Raw genomic sequence first — 18946 nt, 5'->3', positions numbered from 1 at the left:
CCAAAAAATTATAATTGGAAATTGAATGACGAAAAGGTGAAGAAAAAAGGATGGAATCCTAGTCAGATTGAATAGGTGGGAGAGGGCAGTTGGATGAGATTGAATTTCACAGATGCTTGAGACGAAGCATCGAGAAAAACATGTAGATATGATTGGGCTAAAAATGAGAATTATCCAAGAAAAGAAACCAAAGTAAGGGAAGAGAAGGGGGGCCCTCACCTGAGAAATAGTCCACTTCATTCGGTGGGCTATTCACTCGCACGCCCTACACGTACGGTCCTAACCCCAATGACTGAGTAAAAAACCATATTCATTAGGGGGTGGGCTATTAGCTTAGCTAAGCCACTGTGGTCCGTTCCCATTGGGAAATTTTACGTCTGAAAAAGGGTGAGAAAGGAACAAAGAATCTTCAAAAAAAAAAAAAAAAAGAGGAGGAGAAGAAGAAAAACCAATAAATTGAATTCAATAAATAATAATAATGGACCTGAAGGGTCCAAATTCTAAATCCAAAAGAATTGCCCTATTTTAAATCTTTTCAGAAACCTTATCTCCCGAACCTGTACGAACCACATACCAAATACCAGAAACCCTCGAACTCGAAGGTCCAATTAGCTTCTCGGGTTCGTTCCCAGGCCCAATCTCCATCTCCCTCCGGTGAGCCCTCCTTCTTTCTCTCTCTCCTCTGCAAAACCCTAGATCTCTCTCCGGTGAGCCCCGAAGCTCCGTTTTCGCTTCGGATCCGGCGTTTTCACCGTCAGATTTTCTTCAAATACGTATATCTGGTAGGTCACTGACCCTAACTTTTCTATTTTTCAATTTTTCAAACTTTTCCAGCCTAAGCCTATTTTTATTTTTATTTTTCCATGAATCAGTCATTTTTCTACTAGTTAAGTTTCCAATCTAGTGTTTTAAGCTTTGGTTGTCGGAATCATAACGTGATTCGGTATTTTTTCAGTTTCACGTCGTTGGATTCGGTTGTTTCCGCGATGATTTGCTTGACCTTGGCTAATTGTCAAAACTAGTTAGATCCATCTTGGATTGTGTTTTTTTGTTGGGTTTTATATGTTATTTTTATCAGTTTCTGCTGTGGGTGTCGCGTTGAAGATCTGATATTTGAGCTTTGACTTTTTAGGTTGACCATGTCTATGGTTTATGTAGGCTCTGTGAGTAGTACTTGATGGAGAATATGCTATGGACATCTTCCGCTGATGAATTCTGTTTTCTGCATATTGTTGTTAAATATTTCTTTTATAGATTGAGCTGGGCCGACTAGACCCAACTGTGGGCCCATGTCTTCTTTGGGTTCACGGCACTTGGGGATTTCACCGTATGCAGGGCCTTATGGCGCATCCAACATGTTCAATGGAGATGTAGTTAGTCAGATAGACTTATGTCACGACCCAAAAAAACAAAGATAGACTTGTGTGTAGGATGGCCATGGAACTACCCGTTAGGCCTTTTACTCTTGACAAAGTAAGATGCAAAGCGATAGTAAGATGAGGAGTTACTTTTAAACTCTTAGACCATGTTAGCAAGTGCAATACTGATATGCAGGTTTATCCATTTTATTATTAGCTCAAGGGTACAACCTCGTTTTCAAACTTCACTGGCTGTCTTGTCTGCAAGCATGGTTTACAATTCACATTTAGTTGTTTATACTATACATGCTTTATTTCAATTAATAATTGTTTTTTGGTTACTTATTTTTTGGGTTTTTAATTCCTTTGCTTCCTCCATGATTCACTATCAATGATTTTGGCTTTCCAATATAATGTATTCGTGCAGACAATTGCAATGTATGTTTATGTTAATTTGAACCAGTATATTTTGTGAGGGAGTGTTGATATCTGATAGGCTGGTGATCTTATGTTTCTTCGTATCTGTAGTACTGGATAAATGCATCTGTCTGGAATTCACCATTAATTATCTATTGTTATTTCTAGGTAAAGCAGGAAGATACATATCAAGATAAGATGGTTGCTGTTGAAGAAGACAAAGTGGTTGCAGCCCCTGATGTGAAAAATGCGCCGGTCAGTACTGATTTTCAAACTAGCAATGATGTGGCAAATTCTGAAAATCACACTGACAGTAATGTGGATAATTCTGCGTCTCAGCCCAATGAGGATCTCTCCAATTCCAAAGCTGAATCTAACAAAGGACTTCCTGCATCTGAGACCCAACCTTCTATTGGTGATGCAAATGAAGTGACATTGCCCAACCAAGAGTTGAACAACACCAAACAACGTCCTCACAGTGGGCTAGAAAATTCTGAGTCTCTACCAAACAACCAGTCAACCAATGTTGAGGACCCACACATCAATCAGCCTGTTGATTCTGAGGCACCAACCAAGAATACATCAGCCAGCTCTGAAGCTCCAGGTGACGATAAGCTTGCCAGTTCTGAAGCTACTCTTGACCAGAATCCTGCATCTGAGGCTCCGTCCAGTGATCAGTTGGTCAATTCTGAGACACTTCCAAATAATGGTGTGGTAAATTCTGAACAACAGACTAGTAATGATGTCGTTGCATCTGAAACACAGCACAGCAACAAGGTGGCTGTATCTGAAACGCATCATAGCAATGAGGTGGTTTTATCTGAAACACAGCAAAGCAATGAGGTGGTTATGTCTGAAACACAGCTTAGCAGTGATGTAGTCATGTCAGATGCACAGCCCAATACGAAGGTAGTCATGCCTGACACGCAGCTCGGCAGTGAGACAGTCATCCCTGAGACACAGCCCAATCACGACACTGTCATACAAGAAGCACAGACCGGCAACGATGTGGTCATGTCTGAATCTCTAGCTGAAAATGAGTTGGCAAATTCCGCAACAAATCCCAACACTCAGCTCTCTCATACAGAAAGTCTTTCTCATAATCATCAGTTTTCTGATCTCCATATGATTCCTGAAGATCAGCTGCCTCAACCTGAATCGCTGCCCAATTCTGATCCACTGCCTAGCTCTGAACCGCTGGCAGACAGTCATCTCACAGACATTAAACCAATACCTCATAATCATCTGGCCCAGTATGATACACTGCCAAACAATCATATGGACCATTCTGAGGTAATGCCCAACCATCAGCTAACTCACTCTGAGACACTGTCCCATGAACATCTAGCCAATTCCCAAATGTTGTCTCACTATGAGCTGGAAAATAGTGAAGCACTGCATGACAATCGACTAGTCAGTTCTCAACCACACTATGAGATAGTCAATGCTACTAATGTACCCAGCTATGAGATCGTAAATGCTGAAACTCCATTGAGTGAGGAACCTACCCCAGACACACAGCCTAACAAGAGGAGGAAAAAGAAGTCTATAGTCTGGGAACACTTCACCATAGAAACAGTCAGTGCTGGATGTAGAAGGGCATGCTGCAAGCAATGTAAGCAAAGTTTTGCCTACAGTACTGGTTCAAAAGTTGCAGGTACTAGCCACCTTAAACGCCACATTGCCAAGGGGACATGCCCAGCTCTTCTGCGTAACCAAGATCCAAATCAGTTGACACCATATACTCCACGTTCAAGGGGAAGTGGTGCTGGCAATGCTAGCAGTACACCAAAGCGACGCTACAGATCCCCTAGTACTCCTTACATTATTTTTGATCAAGATCGCTGCCGCCATGAGATTGCTAGGATGATCATTATGCATGATTATCCCCTTCATATGGTTGAGCATCCCGGATTTGTTGCATTTGTCCAAAATCTGCAGCCCCAGTTCAATATGGTGACATTTAACACTGTTCAAGGAGATTGTGTTGCAACTTACTTGATGGAAAAACAAAACCTTATGAAGTACTTTGAGGGATTACCTGGACGTGTTTGTTTGACACTAGATGTCTGGACCTCAAGCCAATCTGTAGGCTATGTGTTTATAACTGGACATTTTGTCGACAGTGATTGGAAGTTGCAGAGGAGAATTCTCAATGTTGTAATGGAACCATACCCTAATTCTGATTCAGCTCTCAGCCATGCTGTAGCTGTTTGCCTTTCTGATTGGAATTTGGAGGGAAGGCTGTTTTCTATTACTTGTAATCAGACTCTGAGTGAAGTTGCCCTTGGAAATCTCAGACCGTTACTCTCTGTGAAGAATCCACTTATACTCAATGGTCAGTTGCTAGTTGGAAATTGCATTGCACGAACTTTAAGCAATGTTGCAAATGATTTATTGAGCTCAGTGCACGGAATAGTTAAGAAAATCCGTGATAGTGTAAAATATGTGAAGACTTCTGAATCACATGAGGAAAAATTTCTGGAGCTCAAGCAGCAACTTCAGGTCCCCAGTGAAAGGAACCTTTTTATTGATGACCAAACTCAATGGAACACAACATATCAAATGCTGGTGGCAGCTTCTGAGCTAAAAGAAGTGTTTTCTTGTTTGGACACTTCTGATCCTGATTACAAGGGAGCCCCTTCTATGCAAGATTGGAAGCTGGTTGAGACCCTCTGCACATACTTGAAGCCCATTTTTGATGCAGTTAACATTCTTACCACAACAACTCATCCCACTGCAATTACCTTCTTTCATGAAGTTTGGAAATTGCAGTTGGATCTGGCTCGTGCTGTTGTGAATGAGGATCCCTTCATTAGCAACCTTACTAAACCTATGCAAGAAAAGGTAGATAAGTACTGGAAAGATTGTAGCCTGGTTTTGGCAATTGCAGTAGTTATGGATCCTCGTTTCAAGATGAAACTTGTTGAGTTCAGTTTCACAAAAGTCTATGGCGATGACGCCCATATGTATGTCAAGATCGTTGATGATGGAATTCATGAGCTATTTCATGAGTATGTTACCCTTCCCTTGCCACTTACACCAGCTTATGCAGAAGAAGGAAGTGCTGGAAGTCAGACAAAGACAGAGGGATCTCCAGGTGGAACTCTGTTGTCAGATAATGGATTGACAGATTTTGATGTTTACATCATGGAAACTACTAACCAACAAATGAAGTCTGAATTGGACCAGTACCTAGAAGAGTCACTATTGCCACGTGTTCCAGACTTTGACGTATTAGGTTGGTGGAAGCTAAACAAACTCAAGTATCCTACTCTCTCCAAGATGGCCCGGGATATACTGTCTGTTCCAGTTTCGAGTGTTCCTCCTGACTCTGTTTTTGACACAAAAGTCAAGGAGATGGATCAGTACCGAAGTTCCTTGCGGCCAGAGACGGTTGAGGCCCTTGTATGTGCCAAAGACTGGATGCATTATGGAGCAGCTGAAGCTTCCAATGCTCTAGTGAAGATGGAATTCTAGATTTTATATATTTAATTTTTGTTTAGGGGAGGATGGGAAAGCCCAAGGGAGACCCCTCAGGAGCAAAGGAAGGGGACGGAAAAGAAAAGACAACATTGTGATATTTTGATGAATCTGCACATTCTGTTTTAGGTGGTTGTACTTTGTGACGGTAGGTTATTGTATTTTACTTGTGTAGTTGTAGTTCTCTGTTAGGCTATATTCGTACATTTAAATGTGGAGATTTGGATGGTTGGACGTGAATATTTAAATTCTAGTGTACTTCTGGATTAGATGCACGAAAAGATCCCTTCCTTAAGATGATATGTCAATGTAATAATGCATGCCCCTCAGTGTGGAAACATCAGGATTCGGGAGCTGCAGATTCTTTGGATTGGGCTCATTTTACTCCATCGGGAATCCTCTTTTCTTTGAGGCATCTCGTGCATCTACTCAGGAATCCATTCCTATGGTATTGGATTATGCTTAACTGGGCGTATAAATTACCACTGTTCTTTTTAATAACCTTTTTCGTTTTTGCGACAAGTTTCCATACAAACGTTGTTGAACAGTTAGTGTTGGGTTGTTTTAGAGTGGGTAAAATCGATTTAGGTATATTTAATTTTGTATTGCTAAGCGCGATATGATGTTTATATAAAGTGAAAATAAACTGATTTATAAAGGAAATATGGTAGTTGAGAACCGAGAATGTAACATGTAGTTCTTCTCTAGATACTAATTAGTGCTTCGGAACTTAGTAAGGCTGTCACCGCTCAGACAAATTATCAACATATTTTTTAATGCACTTTTTTAATACTTTTAATTGTTAGCAATAGTTTATTAAAATTTATAAAACTGTGTGAATTTAACTTATTTTTTTTCTTGATTTAATGATTCTCCTTTATAGTTATATATTATTTAATACATGTTAGTTAATACTATTCCTGATTTTATTTATCATAAAAAAGTATCTAATCAGTATGTTATATATTAAATCAATGAATATATCGGTCTACGTAAATCAAGGGTGAGTGTTTCATATATTTAATTTAAATTTTACAATCAATAAAAGTATAAAAAGGATTTTATAATTAATGTATATAAAAAATTATATTTATTTCTTATATTTAAGGCAGAAAAATATTAGTAATGGTTTGTTACAAATGAGACTAAAGATAGTAACTAAGTGTGTTAGTGTCTTAAAAATGGTGTTTTTAACACTCGTTTAAAGATAGTGTGTACTCTTTTTTTCTTCTTTCCTTTCAAACTTAAGGTTTTGTTCAAAAATTAAGAAAAGTGTTAGTCTTTTAAATTTTATAAAAATATTATTTCACCTTTTTATTATGCCTTTTATTTAATATAATTATTTATTGTTTTGTACTTTATAAATATTAATTATTTAAATAAATTATCACATATTTATTAATTTATAAAATGATAATAAACAATTTTTAAATATGTTCAATTACATAAATTAATAACATTAAATATATTTTATTAAAATTTCAAATTATTATAATATATATTAAATTTTTTTATAATTTTAAAACAATATTTTTTTAACTCATGTAATATTATACATAAGAAGAACTTATGTATGATATTTTTATTTATTAAAAATCAAATTATTTATTTTATCTTAAATCATTGATATTATTAACTGCTATAATTTTTATGAAAATACATTACATGTGCGTTTTTATTATGTATGATATTGTATGTATTAGATAAATTTTGAAATATTAAATTAGTTTTTTTAATTTAACTTTTAGAAGTAGATTTAACCATAAATAATATTTTTTTTAAAAAGTCATTACATTAAAGTTATAAAAGAATAAAAAAAATTGTTGGAAAATTAAAAATTGATTATTAGTAATCGTTTAAAATCAAATAAAAATAAAAATTAATAATTGTTAATAATTATTCTCTTTTTCAAATATTTTTGTATATTTAATATCAGATACTCTTAATATTCTTTCCTGGACACAAGTTAACAATAGATTAAAATAAAAAATAACCTAAATCCTTTCACTCTCTTCTCCAGTGAGACCCCAACAAGAAACGAGAAGCAGGGAGGACGTTCGAATATCCATTTTCCGCAGCACGCATTGGAACCCCTTTGTACATTGTTGTTGCTGTTATCTCTCTCTTGGAGATGAAGAGTTTCAAGTGCAGTTGAACCATATCAGGTACCATGCCTTTGTAACGCTCTCTTCGCTTCCAATATAATCCATATTCCATTACTCTCACCACTCTTCTCAACCATGAGCCCTAATCTTTGCTTCAATTTCTGCTGATTCAAATATTTCATCTGTGGTGACATTAATTCTCGCTCTTTCTCGTTTACAAATCCAGTTTTCTGGGTGCTTTGATATGGAATATTTTAAATCAGTTCGCTATTTCTGTTATGCTTCTAAAAATCAGAAAGCAAAATTTTAATGGTTGATGTGTAATGATTTAATTGGGTCTCTGCTCTCCTCGGATTATTCTTTGATGGTCATTGTGTTTGTGTGCTGTGTAAGTAAGCCTTAAGTGTTCATGCCTGGTGTTGCTTAATGTTCTTGTGAAGTTGTTTGTATATTCTCGGCATGCTCTACGATAGAGCCTGTAAAATCCTGCAAAAAAAATACTTGTTCGAGAACGATGGATATAAATTACGGTGCTCTTTTCTGCACAGTTCTCTTTTGTATGTGTGTTTCAACGGTGACCCGTGTGATACACCATGGATGGCAGGTCCAAGAATACCTTGTTAGACCACATGTGCCCCCCCCCCCCCCCCCCCCCAAAAAAAAAAAAAAAAAATTTGACTAGGTGGCTAAAAAAGGCATCTCAAATGTAGAATATCTAGCAAAAGCTTGATTTATTGTAATGCTTGGATTGTAAAATTGAATGCTAAATGGTGAATGGCATTGATAGTGACTGAATTGGTTTCAAACTCAGAACACGTCTCATTTTCTAGCTGAATATTTCTTTAGAAGAGTGTCTTTTAGGATGGAGTGCATTTGAACTTATGATCTTCTCCCTTCATGCCTTTTGTTTGATGTCCCAAGCACTTTGCAAGATTGTTTTAAGAATTTCAAGGTACAGTCAATTGATGTTACAGAGTGTGCTGATTCTAAGTTTCTAATTTTCTGGTCTCGTGAACTTTTATCTTTTTCTTTTGGACATTGCTCTGTGTTTTGATCTTTGATCATCATGATACATGTAAAAAGCAGCAACTAACTAACTTTTATCTTTTAATGATGCACAACGAATTTCAATCTTTTTGACAACTTGCTGGTGCAGATTTTTCAGTTGCAAACTAGGGTTATTAAACATGAACGTCGATTATTTCAAGCAGGACATTGATGAACTTATTGGTGAATTCACTCAGGTATTATTAACTTTATTGACCAATGCTTTTACTTTATTCTTTTTTCTTTGGTAAATTCAGGGTGCTTTTTTCCCATGGTTTTGTTGTTAACAATCAATATTTACTGTTCAATTTTGGTGAGTGACAGGACGAGTCAACAACTTTGGCTGATATGAAAAGAGTATGGCTTTCTAAGAAGTTCTCCTACATTTATGAAGCTTATCCATCTAGCAACCTGGCCTTTTTTATGCAATCACTGTATGGTCATTGTATAGGTAATGTCTAGCTGGTATGGCAGCTGTGATTGTTACTCACCTTTTTTATATCTATAATTGGTAAATGGAAGCTAGTCGGTTGAGTACTTGAGTTTAGGATCTTTCTGGGTGATTTGCATGTTGAATGGTTTATTATATGCTGGAAAAAATTTCCAAAAATAAAAGGTGGTGAACCAAACAGAAATTAAATTTGTAATATATTTGTGAAAGTTTACTATTATCTAAGGATTATGAGTAATATGTCAATTTTAAGCGTATAAGTTTTATTTTATTAGACTATATAGCTTCATTTCAGTATAGAAACTCCTTTATGTTCTTTCCTATGCAGGTTACATGGTTGGTACTGCATCTCTATCACACAGATTAGGTGGCCTTTATTGCCTCTACTGTCTTTATGAGACTCAACCATTTAAACCCCCTTTTAAGGTCTATCTATCCCTTGGTATGATAATTTTCCACTTGAAAAAAAAAAAAACTATGTTTAATTAAGGTTATTTTATTTTTTTTATTGTTGCTCTTACATTGTACAGACAGTTAGTGATGTGTGTGGAGGAGTGAGATTTTTTATTTATTCATAATTGCTTTAACTTTGGCTTTGTGCTTATTTGTTTTAGTAAGCCTTCTAGACCCAAACCGGTATCTTTGTGTTTGTGATTCAGTACTCACAATTATAATATGTCATAGAATGAACATAAGTCTGCTTCCATGTGTTTAGTCTACTTTTTGTAGTTAGGATGGTAGAATATCATAAACATGCTTTTCTCGTGCATCCCCTCCAAAGGGGAACATCCCCCATTATACAGAATCTAGTCTTTCCAACTTAGAGCATTAATACCTCAACAATGTTGTGCATTAATGACAGACCCAATTTTTTTGACCTTGTCAAAGGCATAGACATGTTCGGCATGTGCTAAAGCTTTATAAATCTGGTGTTTGATCAAATTATTTATTGGTAAATGTCTCCATTGTGGTTATTAGCATGGTAGTCAAAATTGAGATTCTACATACGATCGAAGAGAAAATCAAAGATCATAACTCGTAGGATTATAACACAGATCATAAGATTCTACAAAAATGTATGTATGCAAATGAAATAGTATAAATAAGAAGAAAATAAAGACATAAGATATAATCTAAACTACATACAAAATTCTTTCAAAGTACAAACTTTAAAGGATGAATCTTAAGATCAAACTTACATTAAAGAAATTTAAATACCCAAATCAAACACATGATTTGAATCAAAGTCCATACTTTAGAAATCTATTTTATCATATCTAAAATATTTTAATGTCAGAATCAAATTCATCTTCATTTGGTTCATTATCTCCTTTATCGTCTAAATTGTCCATATTAGGAACATCACTAACAAAATGAACATGCTAGAGTAGACAAGGTTGCCAGAGCACAGTAGAGTCACTAGAGCAAAATGAGGTTGCTGGAACAGAGCACAATCACCAGATCAAAACAGGGTTGTGTGAAGTCGAACGAAATCGCAAAGCAGAGGAAACCTTTAGGGAAACAAAATCTCCTGCAATGTATGACCATAGTAGTCAATAGTGGCCATTATCACGGAGAAACGGAGCGGCAAGTTGCCACTATAGGGAGCTTGTAGCGTCGCATTTCAGTGGAGTGGCCATCGCGCCACAAATAGCAGCTAAATTGCGGGAGAATCGCAGCCACAGCGGCCGCTATTTCATCTCTGGCCAAAACCCGACTTTGCCCTTCTTTTCTTAATGTTGGACATCTTTAAATAGGAGTAATCTTGGTATTTTGCTCCCTTTTATATTTTTGATATCTTCTTCTTCCGATCAAGCCCTAAGTTTTCATTTTCATTTCTCAATTCTCCTCAGTTCTCTTTGGTTTGTTCTTCTCAATCTTCTTTCTCTGCAACATTTTCTTGCTTCCAATGTCCTTCTCCAACTTTGACGAGGTTTCTGAAGTGACAGAGTCGTTCTCCAATTATTTTCTTCATCTCGAGCAAAGTTTCTGACGTGACTTAAACGTTTTCCAGTCATCTTCATCTCCGGTTGTCTTCTTCAACTTAGGCAAAGCTTCTGATGTGATCCAAACATTTCCAGTCATTTTCTTCATCTTTGATAAAACATTTGACGAATTTGCACATTTTCTAATGATTGAGCATTTCTCTCTTTTCTTATTTCTTTCTCTGTTTTTTATTTCTCTCTGTTTGGATATTAATTTTATATTAGGTTAGAACTTTAGGATAGTGGGCATCCTGCTATAGTGTTTTTGAGGTCAGCCACTTCACGCAGCTATTCGGGATTGACAACTATGTGTATGACAGAAGAAAGCTGTCTTTATTAATATGTTGTGCAGTGTCTCTATTTCAATATATTCATTCTTTATTTTTAGTATGTTGTGCATTGTCTCAGCTTTGATGCTTCATTTTTCCCTTCTCATTTGTCACGATTCATAGTAAAAACCTAAATTTATGTCCATGTACAGGAGAATTAAAGAAACTTAGAATCCTTGTCGTAGATGCAAAAGCAAACAATATTAAAGTGGTACCTGCTTTAGTAAAAAAAATGCTGGAAAGAAACACGTTCCTTTTTGGCGCTGTCGACTTGACTGAAGGTTCTGTTACGGAGACAGTAAAACAACTCCAACAATTACAGAATGCTCGCATTCAAGTTGCATATGAAAAGTAAATCACCACATTACACCTATATCCAAGATTCTTTTCTCCTTGTCATGATACTTTGATAACGTAATTAGCTTACCAACTTATTGTTTTCACCTATTCAATGAGGATGACAGGTTATTTGATAGCACTTCAATCGACAACTATGTCCACATGGACCTTGTAAGTCTTAATATTTTGTTAATTGTAAAATGATTTAATTTTTTTAATACGTTGATTTGCCATTAGATTTCTCAACAATAAATTTATGTTAAACTTGTATTAAATTATTAATCTTCTTCGTCTAGCGTGTCATGTGGCATGGAGGCATGTACAAGGTCTGATGGTATTTACAAATGAAATGCTGTTGTGTAAAATACAAGAAGCCTTCTGAACCAACTAATAGCTCCAATTTTGAGCTGATGCTTCCGGCATTAAAATAGAAGTATGTAAAAGATTTTTTAAAAAGATCTTACCTGTTACTCAATTTTATGTTTCTAATTAGCCATATTTGAAATTTGAGGGAATGGCCATAAGGTCCATGGTCCATTTAACTTCTGTGGAGATATATGGTTTTCATCTGCATATATCTGATAATAACTTCCTTATTTCTTCCGCACCTTTATTCCTACACAATGAGATTATATTCATAAGACAGTTGACCATAATTTGTAAACAAGACTTGTGCATGAAATGTGACTCAATCCTTGCTTTCATCTGTATCTGGGTAGAATTTGATTTCGGAGACTAATGTATCTATGATGAGACATAATCTCCTAGTATGGAATATATATTGTTTTTTCATTAGTTTGTGATCTCATTGCATTGAACTAACTTTCTTTCTCCTTTCCACATGCCAGGGCTTGGAAGTTAGCCTGGACTTACTGAAGAAAAAGTCATCTGAATATGCTAAGGCCAAGAATGTAGCTATTCAAGGTGTTTTATTCGTTTCCTATTTTACTTTTACATCAGAAGGTGCCTACTGCATGGGCTTATTTTTTAAGTGATTGCTTGATGTGAAGCCAAGCTTTTTTCTTTTTCTCCTGTCGTCCTGAAAGGCCGCCACCGCCACTATGACGATAGATTGTATTGTTTCATTAAAAAAAAAGAATGACAATATTTTGTCCACTTTTTGAATCTTGAATAATTTTTGGGGGGCTGTTTGGGATGTTTTTTTGTCTGGCTGTGGCAATTTGCCTAACTCTTGGTGCTGTCATTATCTAATTCTATTCGTCTTGTTTTCTCCTTAAAGAGGCAAGCAAAATTGTAGACGTCCAAAACATAAAGCACATATCACAAGATAAGGAACTGATAGGAGACGTCGTGGAGAAGATTGCTGATGACTGGGTTGTCCAGAAACAAACATTTTATAGACAAACAGGATTGGGGGAGGATGAAGGATATGAACAGGAGCTGGAGCGTTTACTTCTAGAGCAGCATCAGGATGATGGAGTCTCTAACCAAGACTGAAGACGAACATCTGGAATCTGGTTACTTGTTATGTATGGGGGAATTCATTATTATTAGCCCTGTTTGTGTATGTATACATGAGAATATCAGAGGCGAACTTCTTTTCAGTTGTCATTACTATTTGGATTGTTGAAATACGATAAAATGGAAAATAACATGATAGAACGTATTATATTCCATTTTAATCCATAATCTCCTTTTCGTTTGCTAATGTTTCAAACAATTGTGATATTTTAATTATATTTTAACTTATTATCATGAGTAGTTTTTGGCTTCATGACCTTTTACGAGGGAAATATTTGTTAAATTTATAAGAAAAACAAGGAAATAAATTGTTTTTGGCACATGTTAAGCATTTGAAAAATGTCTCGTAAACATTAAAGTGGGACAATAATCAAAGAGGGCAACTGTTGAAAACTAGATCTCCTGTTCTCACTGTATACCAAGTCCAGCCCAGCATCCAAGGAATGCCAATTTCCCCTTCCTCTCTGTCATAAATTATATGAGCTGCTTTTTAAAAAAATAAAAATAACTAACTAACTAACTCATCGCCGTAGCTCAATCTCAATCGTGTGAACCTTGTCTCCCTCTCGGGGCAAATGATCTATGAGGAAACTCAGCAGCCCGGAATCAGCGTCATACTCAAAATCTACAGCGTCAGTTCCGAGCATGCACCTGGTGGGCCGGGCCGATGAATAAGCCCCAAACCTGCCGCACCCTTTCATCTCCAAACGAACCACGCCAACCAACTCATCATCCTTTTCGTTCACCTCGTACACCAACCCCTCCATGGCCCCACCGGCATTGAACATGTTCACAAGCCCGAGAGGAGCAAACCCGTATCCAGGAGCCAGAACCCTGACGGGCGCAACCGCGAAAACCTCGTGCTCCAGCACCTTGAGGGACACGGGCAGAGCCGCATTGTGGGGAAGAACCACCAACTGGGCGGAGTGGTGGCCGTAGAGGGCGCAGTCACCGTTCCAACCGCCGTCATCCACGACGGCCTCCGAGATGAGGTGGACATCTTGGCCCCTCACGTACCCCGTGATGGGAGCCGAATCCGTTTGGTGAAACGCGTTCTTCCTCTCGGTGGCGCTCCACGCGGCACCCTGGCAGTTATACACTCCCAGGACTCCACCGTACCTGTTCATATTCCATATCTTCAGTAGGCTCACACCGTCGCGGGCCGGGTCCGTGAACAAGCAGTCCTTGGTGGGCCTCCCAGGCAAACGGGCCCGCAGCACGGACCCATCCGGTAACACCATCTTCTTGAGTACTTGAAAGTCGTGCTTCCCGGGAGCGTCGCTGACGTAGAGGGGCCCACCGCTGATGGCCCTAGCAGAAGCGTGGTACTCCGCGGCGGGGTGAAGCGAGTGGAACATGTCCCAATCCGGAAGCATGATCTCCCCAAGGAAGATGCTATTGTACGCCACAGAGGCAATGTGGATGGTGTGAGACACGGGATCGCGCGGGTAAAAGTCATCAGAAGCCCTAACGACGGCCGTTTGCTTGGAACAGTAGAGCGCATCCGTATTGTGGCTCATGCAGGCGATGCAGCCGTTGTCGGGGAAGTTTCTAGAAATGGAGGCGTCGAGGGCGTGATGGTACTGTCGCGTGAGTTCCACCCTCCCACCTAGGCCCGCCCCAAGAGTCTCCAATATGCACTGCACGTCCACCTTAACGCCGTCTACGCCCGCCGACGCCAAATAACTGTGCAACTGGTCGTAGAAGGTGAATACCTTTTTGGGATTCACGAGGCCCAAGCCCTCAACCGCCATGGCATCGCTTTTCCACGTGGGCTCGTTCTCCACCACTCCCCTCGATACACTTGGGTACTTCATAACCGAACCGTATTCCTCCATTTCCTTCACACCGGGTCGAACTCCGCCCCAGTAACCTGTGATGGCGTGCCACACGTACACGTACTTGACCCCGTGCTTCTGCTTCGCCGTGTCCACCACGCTCTTTATCCCCAATTGTGGTTCCTCCTTGCTTTGAAATTTCGCGTTCTCTTTTATCCCCGTCAGCCTCATCAACGAATTCGAGTTTGAGTTTGAATCTGAGTTTTCTTTGTCGTCTTTGCCCACGGACTGCCAACCGTCGTCGATGATGACGAATTTGGGCGGCGTTCTGCCGCCGGCGAGGGAGTTGATTCCGGCCTCCACTCCTTCCTGAGTGACCTCCTGGTAGAACGCGTCCCACGTGCACCACCCGAAGAAATCCACGATGCCGGGAAGTTTCTTCTCGTGGCGCAACCGGAAGGTGTTGAGGTGATTCCTGACGGCGAGGAAGGCGTGGTGGATGGTGGCGAAGGGATCGGTGCCGGCGCTGATGAAGAGTGAGTGAGTGAACGAGGAGGCTTTGGTGTCAGCGTCGCCGCTCTCGAGGCAGAGCTGAAGGTGATCGTCGGTGTTCCCCTGAAGGCAGGCTCTGAAGGAGCCTTCGACGAGAGGGAGAAAAACGGTATACACGATCTGGTTGTTGGAAGTGTCAAGGTGGGACCCATCTTTGGTTTCAACCAATAAGAATTGCGTTTCCAAAGGAATGTCCCTACCTCTATCTCCCATCTTCTGGGCCATCCACCACAGCTTGAATCGGAAGCACGCCATGAATCGCACCTCTCTTAAAGTTCCCAAGGAAACCACGTGTCTGCTATCTTCCTTCTCCAGCGCCGCTCCCAGAAACACTCCCTCCACCGGCCCACTAGCTGTCGCCGACGTCTCCACCACGTTCTCCGGTATCCCTGTCAGAATCGTCCGATCCTTCACCACAAGTTTCCCCTCCGAAACCCGAACCGCAGGTTTTATCGTCATTTCTTCTGCCTCTACGCTCCTTCTCTGCGGTTAGTGAAATCAAACCAAATCCTATTTTGAAAATGAAATCGGATTCAGGTATTTATGTTTATTGTTACCTTGAATGAGAGCGGCGGAAACGCTCGATTCGAAAAATGTCTACAGATTCGAAAACATGCATAAAAAGAACGGATTGCCGTCAGCGAAATAAAGTAACGACAAGAAAAGATGGATAATATAAGATGATGAATGTGTACCAGAAATTGAGAGGTGGTTCCTATTGGATAATATTGTTGTTGAATGGAAAGTGTGTGAGGGTGGGGTAAGAAATAGGGGTTTGGTATTTATAGGAAGAGATGAAGGAGAGGAATAGCATAGATTGGTTAACATGTTCCTCCTTAGGCCTCTTCCCTTTCTTGTCAAAACAACAAACGCCATTGTCTGTTTACGATTTATTAAATATTTGTTGCTGCTTCAACCCCTTCTTCTTTTGACGTTGGATGGGGTCTCCACGTCGGATCCACGCCCATGCAATTCCACTTTCTTGCCCCCACCCACTTTACAACATGAGAAAATAAATCCCCTATGCAAAACGTGTTACCACACGTCGTTTCACGGACCTTCTATCAGATTCGGCGTTTTGGACACCTGTGCACTTTACCAAAAAAAAAAAGTGTTTTTGTTTTTAGGTCTTTCTCTGTTGCTTACGTAGAAGTAGAACCGTAGAGTATTAAGTATAGGCTTGCGAAGCTCAAATACACAACCGCGTTACTTTGGCTTGGGATGCTAGTGTTAATGTGTGGGTTAAGTAATCAGTATGTATACGCATTGTTAGGATCGGATTGTCTTGTCGTGGTAATCAAGCTAATGAAGTTTAATTTATACATAAGTTCCCAAATAATTCCCAGGCTCGTTGAAATTTGGGAGTAATAATTGGGGATTGGGCCCATTGACTATAATTATTAATTAGGGGATGCCACGAATGCCGCTGAAATGAGATATTAATATTGGTATAGAAAGGGTATTTTGAGGGTTTAGCGAAGTGAGTTGGAGCTAGCTAGCGTGTTTTGGCAGAACACAATTAGGAAATATCTTGGGAATGACAGGAGAAGACTGGGGTGGTCCATCCATCCACTTGGCCAACTGGATTGTGGGTGGATACTGAATACGGGTACACTTCGAGACTGAGTGGTCCTCTTTTAGGGACGTGGCACATGGATTCTATTAATTTTAATTATCATTTGCTGTTAGAAGTGGGGGTTTTCAATCTGGTTATGAATATATTTAGCTCAATTATTGAAATCAATGATTCACGCATGTCGGGTCATCCTCCAGAAAGGATAAGATTTTCAGTCCTGATGATCAAAGTATGTTCAAGCAATCTGCAGATATTTCTGCCTCAGCAATCCGATTTAATGTGAGATGCAATGTATTCATTCCCTGTTCTCTGCCATATCAAAAATTAGCTTCAAAATCTGTACACAGGCCGCACACAATATCGTTAGTGTCATTGTTTACATTTTAAATAATTTTTTGCAACTTATACACACACATATGTATCCCTCGTCACTAGCAACAAGATAGCACAAAAACAAAATGTAACGTCCAAACACTCTGCACCGGCCGCACACAAAATAATTATTCTGTCATTGTTTAAATTTTTTAATATTTTTTAGTAACTTTTTAACATAAATCAGCAAGAATTTCAAAAATAAAATAATAATTAAAATACAAAAAAATTGCATAATAAATAAATTTTTAATTTTTTTTCTAAAATCAAGTCATTTAAAATTTATTTATTTAACATAAAAATTATCTCATTAAAATTATGTAATATTTTAATTCTTTTTTACTTTCTAAATACATGAACTATAATAATTTTAAAATATCATACATAACCTAAGGATGCAGTCTTAAGTTGAAACAATTTAACATAAGTTTGATTCACATGTTTAATAGTGAATAAGGGTGCAATTACAAAATCATAATTAAATGCTTATTTATTTACAAAAAAAATACTTATTTGATATTTTTTTACACAATAATATATACCGTACATATAATAATAATATCTTTTAAAATAATTTTTTAATGTTATATTCAATAATTTATTAAAATAAACTGAAAAATATAAAATTATTATCATAAACTCTTCATAGTTTTTAACGATATCTAATTCAAAAAAAATTACGTATAAAATCCGTGCAATGGAATATAAAATGCATATAAATCCTTTTCTGTTGCATGATCCTTATATTTTGTACTTTTATATTTTTGTTTAAATGAAAAAAAATTTGTTTAAACAAAAATACAGTAACATAAAAATTATGTTAGTACCAAAAAATAAGAGAATTTGAATCTATATATCATAGCTTAAGTGAAAATGTAAAAATACACGACATGAAAATCATGTTCGCACCAAAACAGGGGAGATCTCGATCCATCAAGACGCTGACATAAATAAACCATTCGTCACTGGCAGCCAGCGAGGTCCGGCTTATGAATAGCATGAAAATAAAAAGTACTATTCAAACACTATAAATATTATATTTTATAAATCGTGATAATTGATCAAATGATGGCTAAGTTATCCATAAGAAGTCGCGTGCCTTGGGAAATATGTTTCTATCATTGAAATAAAAAGTTTCCAGAAATCACATGCTTCGCTCTTTCGGACCTAGACTTGACTTTGGCGCTGGGATTAGATTACGATGCTTGTGTATTTTTATTTTATTTTTTCAAGAAGAGATTCATAATAAACTTTACAAAGGAGAGGAAGTAAGAAGATTGAAGATTAAATTCATTAAATTTTCGTAAAATAAAGTTAACTTTCTTAAAAAGGTATAAATAAATTACCTTAAATTAAATTCCTCTTATTTATGATTTTAGCAATAAATTGTCATATACTGAAAAGCGTAGAAGCATGGCAGCAAGACTACAAAAAGGAAGAAAATGTGCGAATTTGAATGAGTCTAGAGCCCTGATTGTGGACGGAACATGGATTGGTGATTTTTTCGTACCGTGCTCCAAACTGTTCACTTAAGACTTGATTAGCTTTGAAAATGATGCGTGTGGAATTGTGGATGAGTCTAGAATCCAGGGATTATCAAAAATATGGATTGGTGATTTTACACCGCTCCTCCAATTTACTACTCGTTTAAGGCAACCTTGAAAATGATGGC

At 38.0% G+C, this 18946-nt stretch overlaps 3 protein-coding genes across 22 annotated transcripts; 2 read left to right on the top strand and 1 right to left on the bottom strand.

Annotated features, from left to right (window-relative positions):
• The first annotated feature begins 269 nt into the window (after positions 1–269).
• On the top strand, positions 270–6040 carry LOC113846406 (zinc finger BED domain-containing protein DAYSLEEPER-like). 14 transcript variants are annotated; one of them, XM_027474634.1, is made up of 4 exons: positions 554–782; positions 1255–1473; positions 1944–2030; positions 2115–6040. In XM_027474634.1, the coding sequence occupies exons 2-4, from the start codon at positions 1432–1434 to the stop codon at positions 5253–5255; spliced, it is 3270 nt and encodes a 1089-aa protein (XP_027330435.1). In that variant the 5' UTR covers positions 554–782; positions 1255–1431; the 3' UTR covers positions 5256–6040. The 14 variants fall into 14 exon arrangements, with proteins under 14 accessions (XP_027330431.1, XP_027330437.1, XP_027330432.1 ...); XM_027474627.1 differs by lacking the exon at positions 1255–1473 and adding exons at positions 956–1021; positions 1159–1207 and having other exon boundaries at positions 572–782; positions 1944–6040; XM_027474630.1 differs by lacking the exon at positions 1255–1473 and adding an exon at positions 270–276 and having other exon boundaries at positions 697–782; positions 1944–6040.
• Positions 6041–7216: 1176 nt separating this feature from the next.
• On the top strand, positions 7217–13225 carry LOC113846409. 2 transcript variants are annotated; one of them, XM_027474642.1, is made up of 8 exons: positions 7233–7423; positions 8520–8607; positions 8735–8861; positions 9190–9303; positions 11328–11526; positions 11640–11685; positions 12363–12438; positions 12755–13185. In XM_027474642.1, exons 2-8 carry the CDS (start codon positions 8551–8553, stop codon positions 12970–12972), a joined length of 837 nt encoding a protein of 278 aa, XP_027330443.1. In that variant the 5' UTR covers positions 7233–7423; positions 8520–8550; the 3' UTR covers positions 12973–13185. The 2 variants fall into 2 exon arrangements, with proteins under 2 accessions (XP_027330444.1, XP_027330443.1); XM_027474643.1 differs by lacking the exon at positions 9190–9303 and having other exon boundaries at positions 7217–7423; positions 12755–13225.
• Positions 12082–16618, bottom strand: LOC113846408 (probable galactinol--sucrose galactosyltransferase 6). 6 transcript variants are annotated; one of them, XM_027474638.1, is made up of 3 exons: positions 16022–16618; positions 15884–15923; positions 12548–15809 (listed from the first exon to the last, which is right to left on the bottom strand). In XM_027474638.1, the coding sequence occupies exon 3, from the start codon at positions 15783–15785 to the stop codon at positions 13518–13520; it is 2268 nt and encodes a 755-aa protein (XP_027330439.1). In that variant the 5' UTR covers positions 15786–15809; positions 15884–15923; positions 16022–16618; the 3' UTR covers positions 12548–13517. The 6 variants fall into 6 exon arrangements, 5 of the variants coding, with proteins under 5 accessions (XP_027330439.1, XP_027330442.1, XP_027330438.1 ...); XM_027474641.1 differs by having other exon boundaries at positions 12663–15796; positions 16022–16396; XR_003501678.1 differs by adding an exon at positions 12082–12092 and having other exon boundaries at positions 13416–16396.
• Positions 16619–18946: the final 2328 nt, after the last annotated feature.

The sequence above is a fragment of the Abrus precatorius genome, unplaced genomic scaffold (genome assembly GCF_003935025.1).
Source record: "Abrus precatorius isolate BTA unplaced genomic scaffold, Abrus_2018 Scaffold8, whole genome shotgun sequence".
In the NCBI taxonomy this organism is placed as follows: Eukaryota; Viridiplantae; Streptophyta; class Magnoliopsida; order Fabales; family Fabaceae; genus Abrus; species Abrus precatorius.
The sequence above is the reverse complement of the archived record's forward strand: the minus strand, read 5'-3'. Positions and strand labels throughout refer to the sequence as shown.